This window comes from Myxine glutinosa, chromosome 14 (assembly GCF_964187855.1).
Source record: "Myxine glutinosa chromosome 14, kmMyxGlut1.1, whole genome shotgun sequence".
In the NCBI taxonomy this organism is placed as follows: Eukaryota; Metazoa; Chordata; class Myxini; order Myxiniformes; family Myxinidae; genus Myxine; species Myxine glutinosa.
This window is the reverse complement of record NC_136274.1, coordinates 15,603,782-15,621,994: the sequence shown is the minus strand read 5'-3', so window position 1 is coordinate 15,621,994 and position 18,213 is coordinate 15,603,782. Positions and strand designations below refer to the sequence as shown.

The 18,213-nt window shown below is 42.9% G+C and overlaps 1 protein-coding gene across 4 annotated transcripts in view; it reads left to right on the top strand.

Moving 5' to 3' along the window:
• LOC137439215 (huntingtin-interacting protein 1) overlaps positions 1–18,213 on the top strand; it is a 425,088-nt gene that overhangs the window by 168,606 nt on the left and 238,269 nt on the right. For all 4 annotated transcript variants that reach the window (XM_078768130.1, XM_078768129.1, XM_078768132.1 and 1 more), the window contains exons 12-15: positions 5,034–5,137; positions 14,091–14,151; positions 15,380–15,563; positions 15,696–15,784. In XM_078768130.1, coding sequence (XP_078624256.1) covers positions 5,034–5,137; positions 14,091–14,151; positions 15,380–15,563; positions 15,696–15,784 — 438 coding nt within the window. The remainder of the gene's footprint in view (positions 1–5,033; positions 5,138–14,090; positions 14,152–15,379; positions 15,564–15,695; positions 15,785–18,213) is intronic.

Here is an 18,213-nt window from a genome sequence, read left to right as displayed (position 1 = left end):
GTAAAGTAAAATAGAACCAAGACATTCGAAAACTATAGAGTGAAGGAGCAGATGTTCAAAGATGATCTTCAATCCCTCTTCGATATCTCACCAAATGATGCACTTGAGAAAATGTCGAATGAAGAAGGCAAAGCATTCCTTATCATGCAGCGTGAGGATCCCTCAAGTTCACGTATGGGATCTGTGGACAACACTCTGGCAGTGAAAGAGAACAGAAAGCGTATCAGGCTTGAGAATGAAAATAAAAGAAAGAAGAAACATGCTGCTGAGACTCTAACAGCAATGCAATCTGTTCCATCAACATCGGCTGTGGTTGATGATGATGATGATGAGTCTGAGATTGAAAGCTCCGATTCAGGGGACAATTAATTCAAACTCCAAAGTCCATCTTCTGCCAAACAGGCGAAAAAGGCTCATCAAGGTGATCACTCCAGCACTAGTGGCAACTTTGGACAGAGTAAACCTCTCAGATCGGCATGCTATGTTTGTGGCCAGTGCTTTTGCACAATCTCTTGGTCATACCATTGAAGACAAGTGCAAGCCAACAATAATAAATAATTTGAGTCATTGAAAATAGATAATTATCGATGAATTGATGTATGATGCTAAAAATTCTGTATCTTATTATTCATTAAAATTTGTCAACATTTTGAACAACCTCTATATATTGTCCAATCAAGCTCAAATTTTCATCACAAACTACTTTCTTCAATAGGAATAGGGGCAGGCTTGTGGAGAAATGAAAATCCAATCTTCAAATTTTTGGACCACCCTACTGTATATGTATGTATGCATGTATTGTCGTGCGATTCCCCTCGGTGAAGACCGGGAAATCAGGGATAGCAATCGAGCTTACTTTGAGGCATTCGGGTCAATGGCGGATATTCTATACACGAACGGGAGGAATAATGGGAAGAAGAAGAAGTGGAAATTTACCTGACGGTCCGCACGCATTATTCAACCTGCGGGAAATAATCCAAACCGAACATGGATTTCAAATAGAAAGGGAAAATAATAAAAAGGTTTATTTACAAGAACTATTGGGACAAGGAAACGTGACGATAAAAACTAAATCCTAAGTTGGGACATCCCCACACCAGACTTAAACAACAGGACAAAGGAGGAATCGATAAAATAAAACGTTGTGTTCTGTGTGATGCATCTTAGCTCGATCAGTATTCAAGTCAGTTCACGTCGTCCAGGCGCAGCTCCGGCGTCGGCCCAAGCAGGCCTCAACGAACCCCCATCGACTAGGCACTGACAAGGCCTCCCGTGCGAAGCGAGGGAGCGGCGTGCAACCCGCCTCCACAGCCGTGCAACGTCCTCTCTGATTCAGCATGGCCCTCCGATGCACCCAACGTTCGTGGCGAGAGGGTCGAAGGTGAAGGGACCAAACGAGCAGGGCGAGGCAAGGGCAGAAGAACAAGGGCAAGAAGAAGGGTCGAGACAGAGGTCCGGGCAGGATGGATCCAGGGACGAGAAGGGAAAATGTCGTCTCGCCCATCGTTTTGTCAATCGCCTCGTGACATAAGCCCTCTTTTTCTCCAATCCCCGCCTCGCTTCTCGACCTCTTGAATGTTCTTCTCGCGTCCGTTCTTCCCATTGGCCGAGCGCTTTGCACCGTGGTGTTAGTCCATCCCGAGGTGGGCGTGGCCTCAGCCTGCCTGTCCGATGTCTGCCTGCCATGCCGGGGTCGTGCGTGACTGCTGCCTGTCTGCTCTTCCGGTCAGTTTTATCATCTTGTGGCGGAGGGGGATTTAATAAGTGTGTGCACTAATGGATCTATCTATTGTCTATTAGTGCATTGCCATACGGGACAAATGGGTGATCACCGAGGGGACGACGTACAAGGGAATTATCATAATCCCTACGCTAGTTAACAAGCCCCGCCTCCCTCATGGCGGGGACGAAGACACAAGCTTAATCCGACATTCGGGCTACAGAACTTATTACATCAAGATTCCCTATCACGACAGCAGGAGCATACTACCTACTCAGATCTACCTGGATCTATATATAAGATATGTTGTGTCCCCTACCCAAAATTCATAAAAGTATATAATATATGTATGTATGTATATACAGACTTGGCATTTAATATGGAATATTTTTTTTGTGGGGGTGAACTTACTTTTCAAGATGTCTTAGAACCAAAAGTTCATTGGAATTATGTTGAAATTATTCTAGATTTTGTTAATGTGACCTTTAAAAGAAACAAAAACCACATTTGACATTTCGAAACAAATAAATTGATGCTTGAAAGTGATGTAAACTGATATCGAACTCAATTCATGTACAGTACTGTGTTAAACTTCTGTACGTTTTCCAGAAGTATCTCTTTATTTTGCACATTAGCCAAATTTTTTTTAAACAAAAACAAAAGTTAAATTACGACTGGGATTACGGACAGTAAAATTACAGTTCAGTACTTCGTGTAACCCCCACGAGCATTCAGGAGAGCACGTACACGTTGAGGCATGCTGTTCACGAGATTTGCCAAGGTTTTGGACAGGAATAGCTTGCCATGCAGTGACAATAGCCTGCTGCAATTCACGCACATAGGTCGGCTGCTGGTCCAAGTGGTCAATTTGACGCATTAATTCTGCCCACAAGTTCTCTGTCGGATTCATATCCGGGGACATGGCAGGCCACTCCATATGCTCTACACCACGGTCAGCAAGAAAGTGTTGGATCATGCGAGCACGATGAGGCCGTGCATTGTCATCTTGGAAGACAAAGTTTCCTCGAAAGGCTGTACGAGCAAATGGAAGCAATGTTTCTTCCAGAATGGCCCTGTACTTGAACTGGTTCAGGTTTCTATTCAGAACAACCAGGTCAGTTTTGCCCCCTGCATGAAAAGCAGCCCAAACGGTCACCCCACCACCTCCAGCTTGGACTCTTGGCACTATACAATCTTTATTGTAGGCTTCATGCACTTGTCTGCGCACTCGGACGCGGCCATCTAGACGATAGACCAGAAATCTAGACTCGTCACTGAAGATCACGTGATTCCAGTGTCCTGGCTGCCATTGACGGTGCTCTCTGGCCCACTGCAATCGGCGCTGGCGGTGTTGTCTGGTCAGGCGTGGTTTTCTCAGGGGACGCCTGGCACTATAGCCTGCTTGAAACAGTCGTTGGTTGACTAGCCTTCTGGATACAGACACATTTGTCAGTTGCTGCCACTCAGCCCGATGCCGATTAGCTGACTTGGTACGGCCATTGCGGACTAACCGGTGCAGCTGGCGATCATCCCTCCTTGTGGTTCTGCGGGGACGTCCTGGCCTCTGTATTGGAGTAGGGACACCCCTCTGAGCATTTCGTTTCAGGATCTTTGACACCTGACCTTGAGTGATGCCATACTGCCGAGCAATAGCATGCTGTTTCATGCCGTAATTCCGTAAAGCCACCACTCCATGACGAACAGCATTGTCGAGTTGACGGACCAACTCCAGAGGAAGCGGCAATAACTTTTGGAGATGTGCAGCAGTTGTTTTCCACTAATACAGAACGCAACAACCCTTGTATACCCGACTGTGAAGCCAATCATCAAATGCACCTGTCCGTACATTTTGCCACGCCACCTGTGATATAATCCTGTTGTTGACTTCTTGCTGTGACAGACAATCAGTGACATGGTTCTTTTAACAAATAAATCACCGAAGCGTAAAAGAAACTCACCAGATTGATATACTGAGTTAAGAAAGTAAACCCGTCAAGAAAAGAAAAAATATTCCATATTAAATGCCAAGTCTGTAATATATGTATGTATGTACATAATATATGTATACATTATATATATATATAATATGTATATATGTATATGCTGTATATATTTATGTATATATGTGTGTCTATATATATTTATAGAGGATGGGAGAAAACTGAGGATGGGAGAAAACGGACAAAGTGTCGTTATATATATATATATTATATGTATTTATGTATGAGATATATATATAAAACGACACTCAATCATGTCTGTCACCTGCAATTTGAGGGAATAACCAATCAGTTCTTGCATAATCAATTGCTACAGATGGCTAGAATTTAATATAAATCAAGTCCGCCCATGCTCTTCTCGCCGAAAAAAGTTGCATAAAGCAAACCAAGAAAAGCTACAGAAGCTAGATATACGGTCAGTAGATATGGTGATGTATGCTTCCAGTTAAATAGAGAAAACTTTTCCTTGATTTATAATTTTAGTTCCATTCAGGAATCATAAAAGCTCCACACTAAATCTCACCGCCAATTGGAAAGAGCAATAAATTACGTCTCAACTCATCAATTACATCCAGACTTGACTATAATATCACATTGATTGTAAATAATTGTCCAACTAGTGCTGAAGAGCTGCATACTAACTTTTCCTCGACAATCCCATTTGGCTTCATCATGATCACTTACACAGGATGTTTAAATTGTTCAAAGAACAATATACTCGCAATAGTCCAAGAAATGCCAGTATATAAAATATACATTTTCAATATAGAAGAATCATATAAGTTGTATGAAGATGTTTTTTTTAAAGGTACAAGAATATAAAAGCAACATTTAAAAAAAAGAATTATGCATACGTGGACTTTGTAAAAAGAAACAATATCTGCATTTCTTGGACAATTGTGAATATCTCATATGTTGAAGCTTGTGAATGCCCCAAATAAATGGGGCAGAAATACGAGCAATTGTAAAGCTCCACAATCATTCAATTAGAGATGTCAGACATGTTTCATCGCTTGCTGGTGAATGGTCAATAAGTGTGCAAAAAAAAGACATTTAAAAAATCGAGAAATGTCGAAGTCACGGTCACCCGACCTTCCATAGCAAGACAGCCTCCTGAATTGCAAATCGTATGAAACCATTCAGCACATTTTAACATTCAAGTCGAGGCTCAGGGTGGACACATTCAGATGGATATATAAATTTTGTCTGCGTTTTATTTGCCATCATATCAGGACAAAGTATTTCATATGAAGTGCTGTTGAGTTATTCTCATCTAACCCCACCTGCAATTTGTCATCCTCACCTTGTCACAGAGGAGTAGTTACGGAGACACATTTGCTGAAGCCATGGATAATGCACCTTTTGGCATTTTGAACAGCCGTGGTGTTGGCATGAATGGCATGGAGCAGAACGAAAGGTGGGTACAATACATGAACTACTTGTGACCCGGTGCAGGACAGGAGATGGAGTGTGGCCCAAGGAAGTCTTTCATCATTCACACCTATGTTGCACAATATTTGCTCGAAGTGGACCGCTGGATACGTAGCTCAGGATCACATGAAATGCTGACCTGGTGACGCTAGTTACTTCATTTACCCTCTTCCAACTTTTTATCAATGCATTGTGATTGCAGTAATTTCAGACATCATAGTTGGACAAAATGATTATTTCATCTCTCTTTAAGCGAGGGCTCTTAGCACACCCTGGCACATGATCAGAGGTCGGTATGGCATGAGCTCATATGTGAAAATGAAAAATTAGAGCAGGTACCCTGCTGCACTGTTCCAGGGCTGGCATCTAGCACAGTGTCCATTAATGTCTCATAAGCCTGGTGTTGGCTTAGCGGTTAGGGTGCCGGCTTGGGATCCTAGAATCCTGCGTTCGAATCCCGGTCGATCGCTAAATTAACACCAGGGGTGTTGACTCAGCCTGTCATCCTTCCGAGGTCGGCAAATTGAGTACCAGCTTGCTGGGATGAATGATCCCGGTGTGTACCCCGGTTTAGAAGAGGTACACCATATCCCTGCGCATCGTAAGAGGCGACTATGGGTTGGCGCCAAGAAGGGCATCCGGCCATAAAAACATTGCCTCAAACAGGGAACCATGATTGTCATGGGGCCCGCAAGGCTAACCCCTGCTCTAGCAGGAAAAATGGCCTTAAAACGATCATTCATTCATTCATTATTCTCTACTGCACTGCCCATCACTTATTTGCACTGGCTACTGTTAAGTTGCACCGAAGCTCTACGTTAACATGAGCGAGGTAAAAATGCCTAAAGTAGACGTCATTATTTTTTTTACATGTTTACTGCAATTTTTATATATATTTTTTGTATACAAGATCGAGGCTCGTGTAAGAGCTGAAATATAATGTCATACATGTACATAATAATTAAGAACTGTCATACATGTACATATCTAAGCTATCGCCGACACCATGGCCACATTCAAAATTTCTGTCATAACCAGCAGAGGGCACTGCATCAGCGGCACAGCCACGCTCTCAGCCAATGACGCTACCCCGCAGCCTTGCGCTGCATATGAAGGAAGAAGAAGAAGACTGTCACACATGCAAAAGGAGCTGATTGTTATAATCGCGAATTTTGTTAAAACAATTGCTACAAACTTCATCTATTTATTATGTACACAACCATTGTGGGTGGGACCCTTTTCAACCCTCCCTTCTTTCCTAGACATGCGTTTTTCTTTCCCTTCCCTTTACTTTTGTATTCTCCTAACCTTTTCTCTCCCGCAATTTCATTACCCTCTTTTCCTTCTCCTATATCCATCCAAATTTGTCTTCCTTTTGTCAATTCTTTTTCTATTTGCCCTCCCCGCTTCCCCCATTGCGTACATAGATCGATGTCCCTCTTCAAATAACTTATGTGTTTTTCCAAAGCATAAATAAAACTTGAGTTACTGCTCCAATTAAAAGGACTTGTGGCTGCCAGAAATCACCAACCAAGGTACAAAGTCAGAAAGGATGCAGATGCTCCAAATGGAGGAGTAAACTCGATATTATCACGTGGACTAATTGAAGGGGTATTAACTGCTGCAAGCAGCACTGCTCCATATTGTTTTGAGGGTGCAGACAAAGTGGGTCAGTTGGAATACCTCCTTTAAAGTCATTATTAAGACAACTGGGGTTTACATAAAAATGATAATGACCTTCATTCTCGGACAAGCTTGGTTTTGAGAAGTTTAGCATGCAGCGCAACCTCTAATGCTGCCACCTTCAACCTGATTTGAACGCACAACCTCTGGGATGCCAGTCCATTGTCAACACTGCCAGGCTCACAATTTGTCAGTTGTTCCTGGGAAATGTTGAAAGGTGCAGTAAAGGTGCAGGGTGGGAAGGTGCAGTAATCGGTGTTGGTTTGGTGGTTAGGGTGCCGGCTTGGGATCCAAGGATCCTGGGTTCCAATCCCGGTCGATCGCTGAATTAACGCCATGGGGTTGACAGCCTGTCATCCTTCCGAGGTCGGCAAATTGAGTACCAGCTCACTGCTAATTCCCTCTTGCCATCTTGTGACGTAGGGGATGTCACAAGATGGCGATGGCTCACCATTTTTAAGAAGGGCAGGGAAGAACAAGATCGACTCGATAAACTCAGGGAGGTGATTTCATATTCATGAGAATATGGGGACAGAAGAGTGTAGGTGACCGGTTTGCTTCTACATTTGAGGAGGGTGATGAGGTATAAAATGTATAAAGAATGGGTTGTCAGCTGAGCGAGTTTGACCGCCTGGGAGCTCGTACGGGATGATTGGTCGAGAAGGTGGGTTGAGCAACAGCCGATATGAGCCGATCGAAAACTGAGAGGGTGCAGATCTTTCTGTGATGGGAGAAAGGTAGAGTCCGTACACCTGCGTCAGCCTCCTATTGAGAGATTGCAGTTGCCAACAACAACAGGGCCTTGCATTTCACCGCATGCATGGCCACAAGGTGTGGTCTGGCAGCACCAGCCCACAGAGAACATCCAGAATTCCATGGCTTTGTACACCGAGGATCTGAGAGTGGTCAAGAGCTGATTTGGCTCTATGGGGAATACCAATGCACCTCTCCATTCGGGAGACCGGCTTACATGTATGATCATGATGCCTTAGGGTTAGGGTGGCACACACACTTAGATTGACACACACACACACACACACACACACATACACACACACACACACACACACACACACACACACACACACACACACACACACACACACACACACACACACAGATGAGGCATGGTCTCCCTACCTGTGGTCGCCACATAAACAGGCTGTTTTCACGATTCCAAAGTTTGCCAATGATGTGATACTAATGTGTTTTTCTCATGTTGTGCATTACATGTTTCTCTGTGAGCTCCCTTTGGGTTTCCATCATGTGCTGTAATTAATCGAACGTTGCTTTCTCACTTCCTTTCGATTGTCAGTTGTGAAACTTCCAAAGTACTTTATCAGCGTCTTGTGTGTTATCCATTCTGGGATTATATTATGCGATAAGTTGTTGGGGTGAAATGTATTTTTTCTCCTTTTTGCCATTCTGATCCACCCACACTAATATTCTCTGTGCTATGTCTCCCTCTCAATCACTACCTCTGTAGTTGTCTGTCATTACCTCCATCACCAAAGGTAGACGGAGGTTATGTTTCCACGCCTGTTTGTTTGTCTGTGAGCAGCGTATCTCAAAAAGTTATTGGCAGATTCGGACTAAATTTGGTGGACAGGTTGGGTGTGTGACGAGGACAAAATGATTAGATTTTGGTGAAAATGCGGATCCGCAATTTTTTTTACGCGATTCTTCACCATTGTAAGCTACACATTCTGACTTTATATTGCAATAGCAAACAATAAAATCTTGGTTGATGTTCGGATGCAGGTCCGGCCTATCAGTGGAATACAAAACGTAAAGTTTTCAGCCTGGCGGAGGAATGCGCCCTACCAAGTGCCATTGTAGTTGTCACAGTCATTTTCTCTGTCTCTGTCATATCTCTACAAGTTTATGAATGATGTTTCATAACCCCGCTATTTCTTCAAGCTCTATTTGGCTCTGCTGATCATTACCCTGCGCTCGCGAAGCGAAAATCAGGGTTAGGCATTCGGTTGCGTATGTGTGGCGTACGTACGTGTCTGCATTTTAAAAATTCATTTTCTCTGCAACCGTTGGTCCGATTGACACGGAATTTTACCATAGGGAGCGCCTCCGCCTGTAGAATATTTTTATTCATAATTATGACGTCATAGGTCACGTGATACGGACGCAATCTTGGAAAAACTTTACACCTCTATCTCCTAAACCGCTCGATTGAAAAAATTTAAACATGGCTCGTTGTCAAGTACTCCCCATGTGGAATAAGATAGGTTGATGATGATATCATCGATGCCTTCATTATGACATCATAATTCGACAAGTACAACGCTTGATCTGATCAGTATGAAAAAAAAAAATTCCTATGCAACTCTTAGTCCGATGGACACGACATTTTCAAAATATGAGTGGCTCGTCCTGTAGAATTTTATAATGATAATTATGACATCATAGGTCACATAGTACAGGCGCCATCTTGAAAAATCGAAAAAAGGTTGCACCTCTATCTCCGAAACCGCTCCATGGAAAAAATTGAAACGTGGCTCATTGTCAAGTACTCCCCTTGGGGAATAAGATTTGATAATGATGATGTCATCTGTGCCTTAAATATGACGTCATAATTCGACAAGTACAACACATCCGATCATTATGATTTTTTTTTCAGCAACTGTTGGTCTGATGTTCATGAAATTGTAACCATAGGAGCGCCCCCTGCTGTGGAATATTTTAATGATAATCATGACGTCGTAGATCATGTGGTACAGGCGCCATCTTGGAAAACCCGAAAAACGTTGCACCTCTATCTCCAAAACCGCCCCATGGAAAAAATTTAAACATGCCTCATTGTAAAGAACTCCATATGGGGAATATGTTTTTTAAAGATGACGTCATTGGTGCCGTAATTATGACGTCACAATTCGACAGGGACAACACTTCTGATAAGTTTGAAATTTATTGAGCATGATCTAGGCAACAATTATATTGGAGAATATAAATTTATAATGTCATCGCTCACGCGGTCTGGCAGCCATATTGGATCAAAGAGAAAAAAACTTTAAAAAACACAAGAGTTGGCTCGCACCATGTTGACAGCGCCGGGTAAGTATTCTATGAATACCATCTAGTTAAATTATTCATTCACTGAACCTTAATTTGTGCCATTTCAGTAATTAATCAGAATGTATATTTTCCACAATTGACAAAATTACTCTTTTATAAAGTGGTTTCGTTTCTTCAAATGTCTTTTTCCTTTTTCATTGAGTTCTTGTTTGTAGATGCTGTTAGTAGTTAAATTGTAGTGTTTTTAGTTATATATGTATGTACTACGTATATGTATGTATGTATGTATGTATGTATATATATATATATATATATATATATATATATATATATATATATATATATATATATATATATATATATATATATATATATATATATACAGACTTGGCATTTAATATGGAATATATTTTTTTTCTTGACTTGGGTTTACTTTCTTAACTCAGTATATCAATCTGGTGAGTTCTTTTACACTTTGGTGATTTATTTGTTAAAAGAACCATGTCACTGATTGTCTGTCGCAGCAAGAAGTCAACAACAGGATTATATCACAGGTGGCGTGGCAAAATGTACGGACAGGTGCATTTGACGATTGGCTTCACAGTCGGGTATACAAGGGTTGTTGCGTTCTGTATTAGTGGAAAACAACTGCTGCACGTCTCCAAAAGTTATTGCCGCTTCCTCTGGAGATGGTCCGTCAACTCGACAATGCTGTTTGTTATGGAGTGGTGGCTTTACGAAATTACGGCATGAAACAGCGTGCTATTGCTCGGCAGTATGGCATCACTCAAGGTCAGGTGTCAAAGATCCTGAAACGAAATGCTCAGAGGGGTGGCCCTACTCCAATACCGAGGCCAGGACGTCCCCGCAGAACCACAAGGAGGGATGATCGCCAGCTGCACCGGTTAGTCCGCAATGGCCGTACCAAGTCAGCTAATCGGCTTAGGGCTGAGTGGCAGCAACTGACAAATGTGCCTGTATCCAGAAGGCGAGTCAACCAACAAATGGTTCAAGCAGGCTATCGTGCCAGGCGTCCCCTGAGAAAGCCACGTCTGACCAGACAACACCGCCAGCGCCGATTGCAGTGGGCCAGAGAGCACCGTCAATGGGAGCCAGGACACTGGAATCACGTGATCTTCAGTGACGAGTCTAGATTTCTGGTCTATCATCAAGATGGCCGCGTCCGAGTGCGCAGACAAGTGCATGAAGCCTACAACGAATATTGTATAGTGCCTAGAGTCCAAGCTGGAGGTGGTGGGGTGACCGTTTGGGCTGCTTTTCATGCAAGGGGCAAAACTGACCTGGTTGTTTTGAATGGAAACCTGAATCAGTTCAAGTACAGGGCCATTCTGGAAGAAACATTGCTTCCATTTGCTCGTGCAGCCTTTCGAGGAAACTTTGTCTTCCAAGATGACAATGCACGGCCTCATCGTGCTCGCATGATCCAACACTTTCTTGCTGACCGTGGTGTAGAGCACATGCAGTGGCCTGCCATGTCCCCGGATATGAATCCAATAGAGAACTTGTGGGCAGAATTAACACGTCAAATAAACCACTTGGACCAGCAGCCGACCTCTGTGCGTGAATTGCAGCAGGCTATTGTCACTGCATGGCAAGCGATTCCTGTCCAAACCTTGGCAAATCTCGTGAACAGCATGCCTCAACGTGTACGTGCTCTCCTGAATGCTCGTGGGGGTTACACGAGGTACTGAACTGTAATTTTACTGTCCGTAATCCCAGTCATAATTTAACTTTTGTTTTTGTTAAAATATTTTTTGGCTAATGTGCAAAATAAAGAGATACTTCTGGAAAACGTACAGAAGTTTAACACAGTACTGTCCATGAATTGAGTTTGATATCAGTTTACATCACTTTCAAGGATCAATTTATTTGTTTCAAAATGTCAAATGTGGTTTTTGTTTCTTTTAAAGGTCACGTTAACAAAATCTAGAATAATTTCAACATAATTCCAATGAACTTTTGGTTCTAAGACATCTTGAAAAGTAAGTTCACCCCTACAAAAAAAATATTCCATATTAAATGCCAAGTCTGTATATATATATACATACATACATACACACAGCATGTCCCATAAGACTGGAGCCACAGAGCAAATTGATGAAAACGGCTTCTATTCACAGAATGTGTTCAATGTGTCCACCATTATGATTGATACAAAAATGCAGACGATGTATCCAGTCAGCAGTCACATGGCAAATTGTGTCATGAGTGATGGTGTTACACGCGTCGCTGATGCACTCTCGCAAATGTGCAGCACTCTGATTTTGTTTGTTTCCATGTAGACCAACACCTTCAAGTGACCCCAGAGATAAAAATCCAATAGGCTCAGGTCGAGGCTCCTCGCCGGCCACTCCACAGGCCCTCGACATCCTAACCAATGACCAGGAAATTTCCGGTTCAGCCACTCTCTTACACCGATTCTGTAATGGGCAGGAGCGCCATCCTGCTCGAACCATGTTGGGAAATCCCCATCTGCGTTCACTACACTGTGGAATGCTTCCTTGTTGAGCATACTTAAGTCGGCATCTCATTTGACTGTGTCATCAAAAAAGAAGGGGTCTATGATGCTGTCTTTTCCAAATGCTACACCACACCATCACATGAGCGGCACCTTGTTCTTTTGAAGCAGTGTAAACCAGTGAGGGTTGTCTTGCGACCAGTAGTGGGTGTTCTGTCGCTTCCACCTCACCTTTTGCGTAAAATTCAGCCTCATCCCTGAACAGAATGGTGGATGGGAAATCTTAATTTTGAGCACATTGTTCCGTAGCCCATTCTCAAAATTCCATCCGTCGGTCCGTATCATCTTCGCTAAATTTCGGCAGGATTTGAAGTTTTATAAGGATGCCATTTGTGTGCTTGAAGAATGCGGTGGATACTGCTTTTCGACACTCCTGTCTCAGCGGACAACCGCCGAAGAGACCTTTTGGGGCTTTTCGTGAAATGAGAGGGGATGGTGGTAGTTGTGTGGTAGTCGCTGGATGTCCCCGGAGGTCCACTGTGTGGTTTATCTCGTATGGATCCCAGTTTGCTACCAGTTTGCCGACAGCTGTGTGTAATCGGCGTGCGGTTCGGATGCAATCTGTTGAATTCCTCAGCGACCTCCCTATGACTCCGATTTCCTAAGAGCAGGATTACCTGGATGCGTTCTTCCTTACTCAGTGACATCATGGACATCTGCAAGAAACGAAAAAATATCATGAAAAAAAAAATCATGAATCACTTATTTTGCCCGATGGTTCCAGACTTATGTTATACCATGTGTTTTCACACACACACACACACACACACACACACACACGCTCACACACACACACACACATACACACACACACGTCGAATGTGTCACCTCTCTGCACTCAAATAAATTGTTTTTTAATTGTTGCTTACATGGAGAAGTTTCACTGCAATAATATTTTTTTCTTTCATTTTATTTTTTCCCTGCAAATGCTCCCCAGTCAGATTGTACCTTTTGGAAATGGATACATTGGCAAGAAGCTGAGAGCTACAGGTTTTATTTGGAATATTTTATTTGGAATATTTTTCTTTCACAATTTCCACAAAATCTGTTCACATGAAAGAGTCCCCAGCACCACCCGTTAACTCTGTCTGTGTGCTTTCTTCACCTTTTGGAAACTTTCTTTCTCTTTGGAGCTTATATCCTCTGGGGATATCAACCTATCTTATTTCACCGTCTATTTGGTACTCTAAACCTCTTCTTCCTTTTTTTACACCTTTGCCAAATACCCACAATTGGGTTCGCAAGTCGATTGGATGCCCGGGCTTGTTAGTGCTGCTCACGGTGTCCATGGAATGGCCTTGTACTTGCATTGATTCGAACTTTGGGATTGGATCTGCAGTTAAAGTGAAAAGTGACAGCTTCCTTTGCAGCAGCAGAAACTCTCCATTGTGAAGTCAGCAGGTGTACATGCTTTACCAGTTGTAATGGGCCCTGCATTTCTAACCCTGTGGATTGAAAGTCCTTTTCAAAACTATTACAAATTATTGTGCGAGAAAGAGTATAATGCTCGTACACCAGGTATTATATTACGTCTAAAATGATATGTATGTGATGTACCACTTGACACCTTCCATGAGTTTGTTTTGTGGAACACTGGTGGTCCCTGATGATTAATTTGTTGGAGTTTCAGCAAAGTCATCGTTTCATTTGTTTGCATTCTTACCTGCGATGCTCACCCACTACCCAGGGAGAAGTTTGCTCGTGAGCTGAGCAGCCTGAAAGAAGAGCTTGATACCTGTCGGCTTGAGGTGAGTCAGAGAAGCAACTAGATTGGATTAAACACCAAGTTTAAAATGAACCTTTGTCCCAATTTGGACTAATTCCCATTTTTTTTGGCTGCATGTGGAGGGAGTGGTGGAAATGGAAACATTTTGGCGGAAGAATATTGTCCTGGAATAACAAGCGATGGCTACGTAGTGATGCCAGTAATGGTGATGGGCGACGACTGTGCTTAAAATGACGGGACTAATGTCGTTCCGATGCCACTGATGATTATCAAGAGCGTTCGGCGATGGCTCATTGTAGTTTAACCAACATATAATGGAGAATGTTCGTTTGCTTGAAACGATTAATTTAGTTTTTCTTAAATCGCTCGCAAGAGAGCGATTTCAAGGGTGTGAAGTGTGACCAACCTCATTAGTGACTCCCACGAAAACAAAGCTCATGAATAATCTGATTTTCCTGCACTTCCCTCGCAAAAGATTCGTCGTACTGCATATTGTTGCCACCTAGTTCACAAATAAGAGACTTGGTATCCCCCCCAAAAAAAGAAGAAAAAAAGGATAAATTGTCGAAAGATGAATGTTGCTGTCTGCCTGGGTAAAAGCGTGTCTAAGGTACTGCCACACTTCAAGGAATTGGGTGTATCCAAACATTTCATGATGGGATTCCTGAGACATCTAAATTCTAAATCACCATCGGCTGACATGCCAAGTTCATAAAAGTGTGCATTAGTGGGCAGTGCGTTCGCCCTACTTTTTTGTGCACTTCCTTGCAAAATAAATGGTTATAATAACAGAGGGGGAGATAACGGTGCAAGGAAGTGAGAGGGCAAAGTATCTTCGGGATGTTGCGTCTCCCTCATGTGCCTCTCTAATCGATTTGCTGGAAACCTGTGACGAGGGGTAAATGTCGCTTGCCGAGGATGAATGGCGACCATTTTGGAGAAAGAAATATTGATCAGCTTCAATGTAGTCTACTCCAGAGCAACTCTATGAAAGCAGGTAAAATAGTTTCAAGTTCCAGTGGAACAACTATATCCATGCCCTTTTTTAAATGCTTAACGTCAACTTTTTGCCTTTGTGAATTTCCTCAATATCGCAGTACCCCAGGGGGAGTCAAGAACCATTGGTTTGAAGGTGGCCTTGCCCTGTTGGCACCATTATAAAAGAATTAGGGGCTTTGATGCAGAAAGCCGGCGATTAGGTGGCAGTTACCGCCGGGTTTCTTGCTGTGAGTTGGCGATGTGGATTGCAGGCCGAGCGTGGCATGGCCTTGCTTCGCGCAAGATTGGGCGAGCTGGAAGCTGATCTGGCTGAGCAGGTTCATCTGCGGCGTCAAGCAGTCGAGGAAGCCGAGTTTGTACGGGCGGAAATGGAGGAACTACAAAGGCAACGAGAGGATGAGGAACGAACGCACCAAAGCCTCACCGAGATCGAAAGTATGACCCTTCTTGAGGTCCCTCCCTTAAATTTCCATCATACTTTGGTTTCCCTACTGAATGCAAGTGAAAACTGTTGTTAAAGATTTGGTCAAAAGATGTTCATGAACAGAGTGGGTCTGTTCCTTACAGAGCGAGCGCAAGCAAACGAACAGCGTTACAACAAACTCAAGGAGAAGTACACAGAACTGGTGCAGAACCATGCCGACCTGCTCCGCAAGGTACGATGTGCAGGCAATCGAAGGCCCATTGTGGAGATAACTCGTGGCGTATTTTTCCTCGGTTTCGCTCATCCAGAATGGCGATGATTTGGAGATAGTCACGTGAAAAAGTAAGTACACCCCATGTAAAGTTTTGACTTTTTCAACATATTTCAACATACAGCTATTTGATCTTCATTTCAACAATATTGATAGATAAAGGTGATATAATATAGCAAATATCATGAAACATTTACATTTTGTAGTCCATTGTATCATTTAAATAAACATAAATGCAAATTTCGCATGTGGAAAAAGTAAGTACACCCTTGGCTCCAATAGGTGGTATTACCCCCTTTGGCAGAAACGACCTCGAGTAGGCGTTTCTTATAACTGTCTACCAGTCTCTGACATCGACTGGGAGAAATTTTTGCCCACTCCTCCATGCAGAATTCTTTCAGCTGTGCGATGTTTGAGGGGTTTCTTGCATGCACAGCTCGTTTCAAATCCCCCCACAACATCTCGATGGGATTTAGATCCGGGCTTTGACTTGGCCATTCCAGAACCCTCCATTTCTTTCTTTTCAGCAATTCCTTGGTGGATTTACTGCTATGTTTAGGGTCATTGTCATGTTGCAAGGTCCACCTTCGGTTGAGCGTCAACTTCCGACCAATGGCCACACATTATCCTCAAGCACCCTCTGGTACAATGAAGAATTCATAGTGGATTCTATGATGGTGAGGTGCCCAGGCCCTGATGCAGCTTAGCTGCCCCAAACCATAATATTTCCACCACCATGCTTTGCAGTTGGTATCAGGTTCTTGTGGTCAAATGCTGTCTTTGGTTTTCGCCAAACATGTCTTCTGGTACTGTGGCCAAATAGCTCTGCCTTTGACTCATCTGTCCAGAGCACATTGTTCCAGAAGTGCTGGTCTTTGCCTAGGTGTTCATTGGCAAACTTTAGTCTTGCCCTGATGTTCTTTCTGGACAGCAAAGGTTTCTTCCTGGCACACTTCCCAAGTAGATCAAATTTGTGCAGCCTCTTTCTAATGGTAGAGTCGTGCACTTTGACAACAGTGGCAAAAGCTACCTGTAGGTCCCGTGATGACATTCTGGGGTTCTTAGAGACTTCTTTCAGCATCTTGCGGTCTGCTCTCGGGCTGAACTTGCTGGGGCGGTCTGGCCTGAACAAGTTGGCAGTTGTTTGAAATCTTCTCCACTTGTAGATGATCTTCCAGACAGTCGAATGATTGATTTCAAATTGTTTGTTTGATCTTTATAAATCCCTTCCCAGACTCGTAGGCATCTATAATCTTCTTTCTGAAGGCCTCAGAGAGCTCTTTTGATCTTGGCATGGTGACGCCGCACACTTCAACAACAAAGAGCAAACCAAACTAAATGTCTGAGGTTTAAATAGGACAGGTTCCTCCAAGATCCTCTCTCACGATGTTCTAATCATTTGCACCTGAGCTGGTGCACCTGATTCTAATTTTAGGTCTGTGAAGTGGTGATAAATGTAGGTGTGTACATGCGAAAATTTTCCACATGCGAAATTTGCATTTATGTTTATTTAAATTATACAATGGACTACAAAATGTAAATGTTTCATGATATTTGTTATATTATATCACCTTTATCTATCAATATTGTTGAAATGAAGATCAAATAGCTGTATGTTGAAATATGTTGAAAAAGTCAAAACTTTACATGGGGTGTACTTACTTTTTCACTTGACTGTAATTATCTGTACTAGGGCATGCCCGTACTATATATATATCTAAAAGTATATCCCCCCCTCTATTTACATGCAATGGTTTGGTCCAAAGCGAACCGCTTGCGAGTACGGTGACAATCCCCCCCCTCTATTTACATGAAATGGTTTGGTCCAAAGCGAACGGCTTCCGGAGTTTGGTAAAGAAATCGCCATCGCGTGCACAAACGCGCAGGAAAGCGAATGAATCGCAAATTCGTTTTTATTAGTTTTAAAACATAGTTTAACGCCAACATAGTTTGCAAACGTGAAATAAATGAATACGCTCTCAAATGTGCCATCCGAGGCAGAGTGTGTCCGCCACGTTCGGCACACGCGATAGTTCGCTGCTCTCTGATTGGTTGAATCGTTTTTTGGACATAGCTCGGTAAGTAATTGTCCGATTAATATGAAACCTTGAAAAGGCACATCCTCGGGTCCCCAGCAATATACCTGGCAAGTTAAAAGTATATCGGACCCGTGGTTGTCGAGAAACAGCGGTCACAGACAAACGTACAAACAGAGATTACTGGAATTATAGATAGATACACGAGCCTTGTATTTATTATCCTGAGCATGCGGAGTGAAAAGCATGGTTTAGCACGAGGTTCACTTCTGTCTGTCTCTGGCTGTCAAACAGACAAACAGACAGACAGAAAACAGACAGACAGAAAACAGACAGACAGACACAGACAGAAAA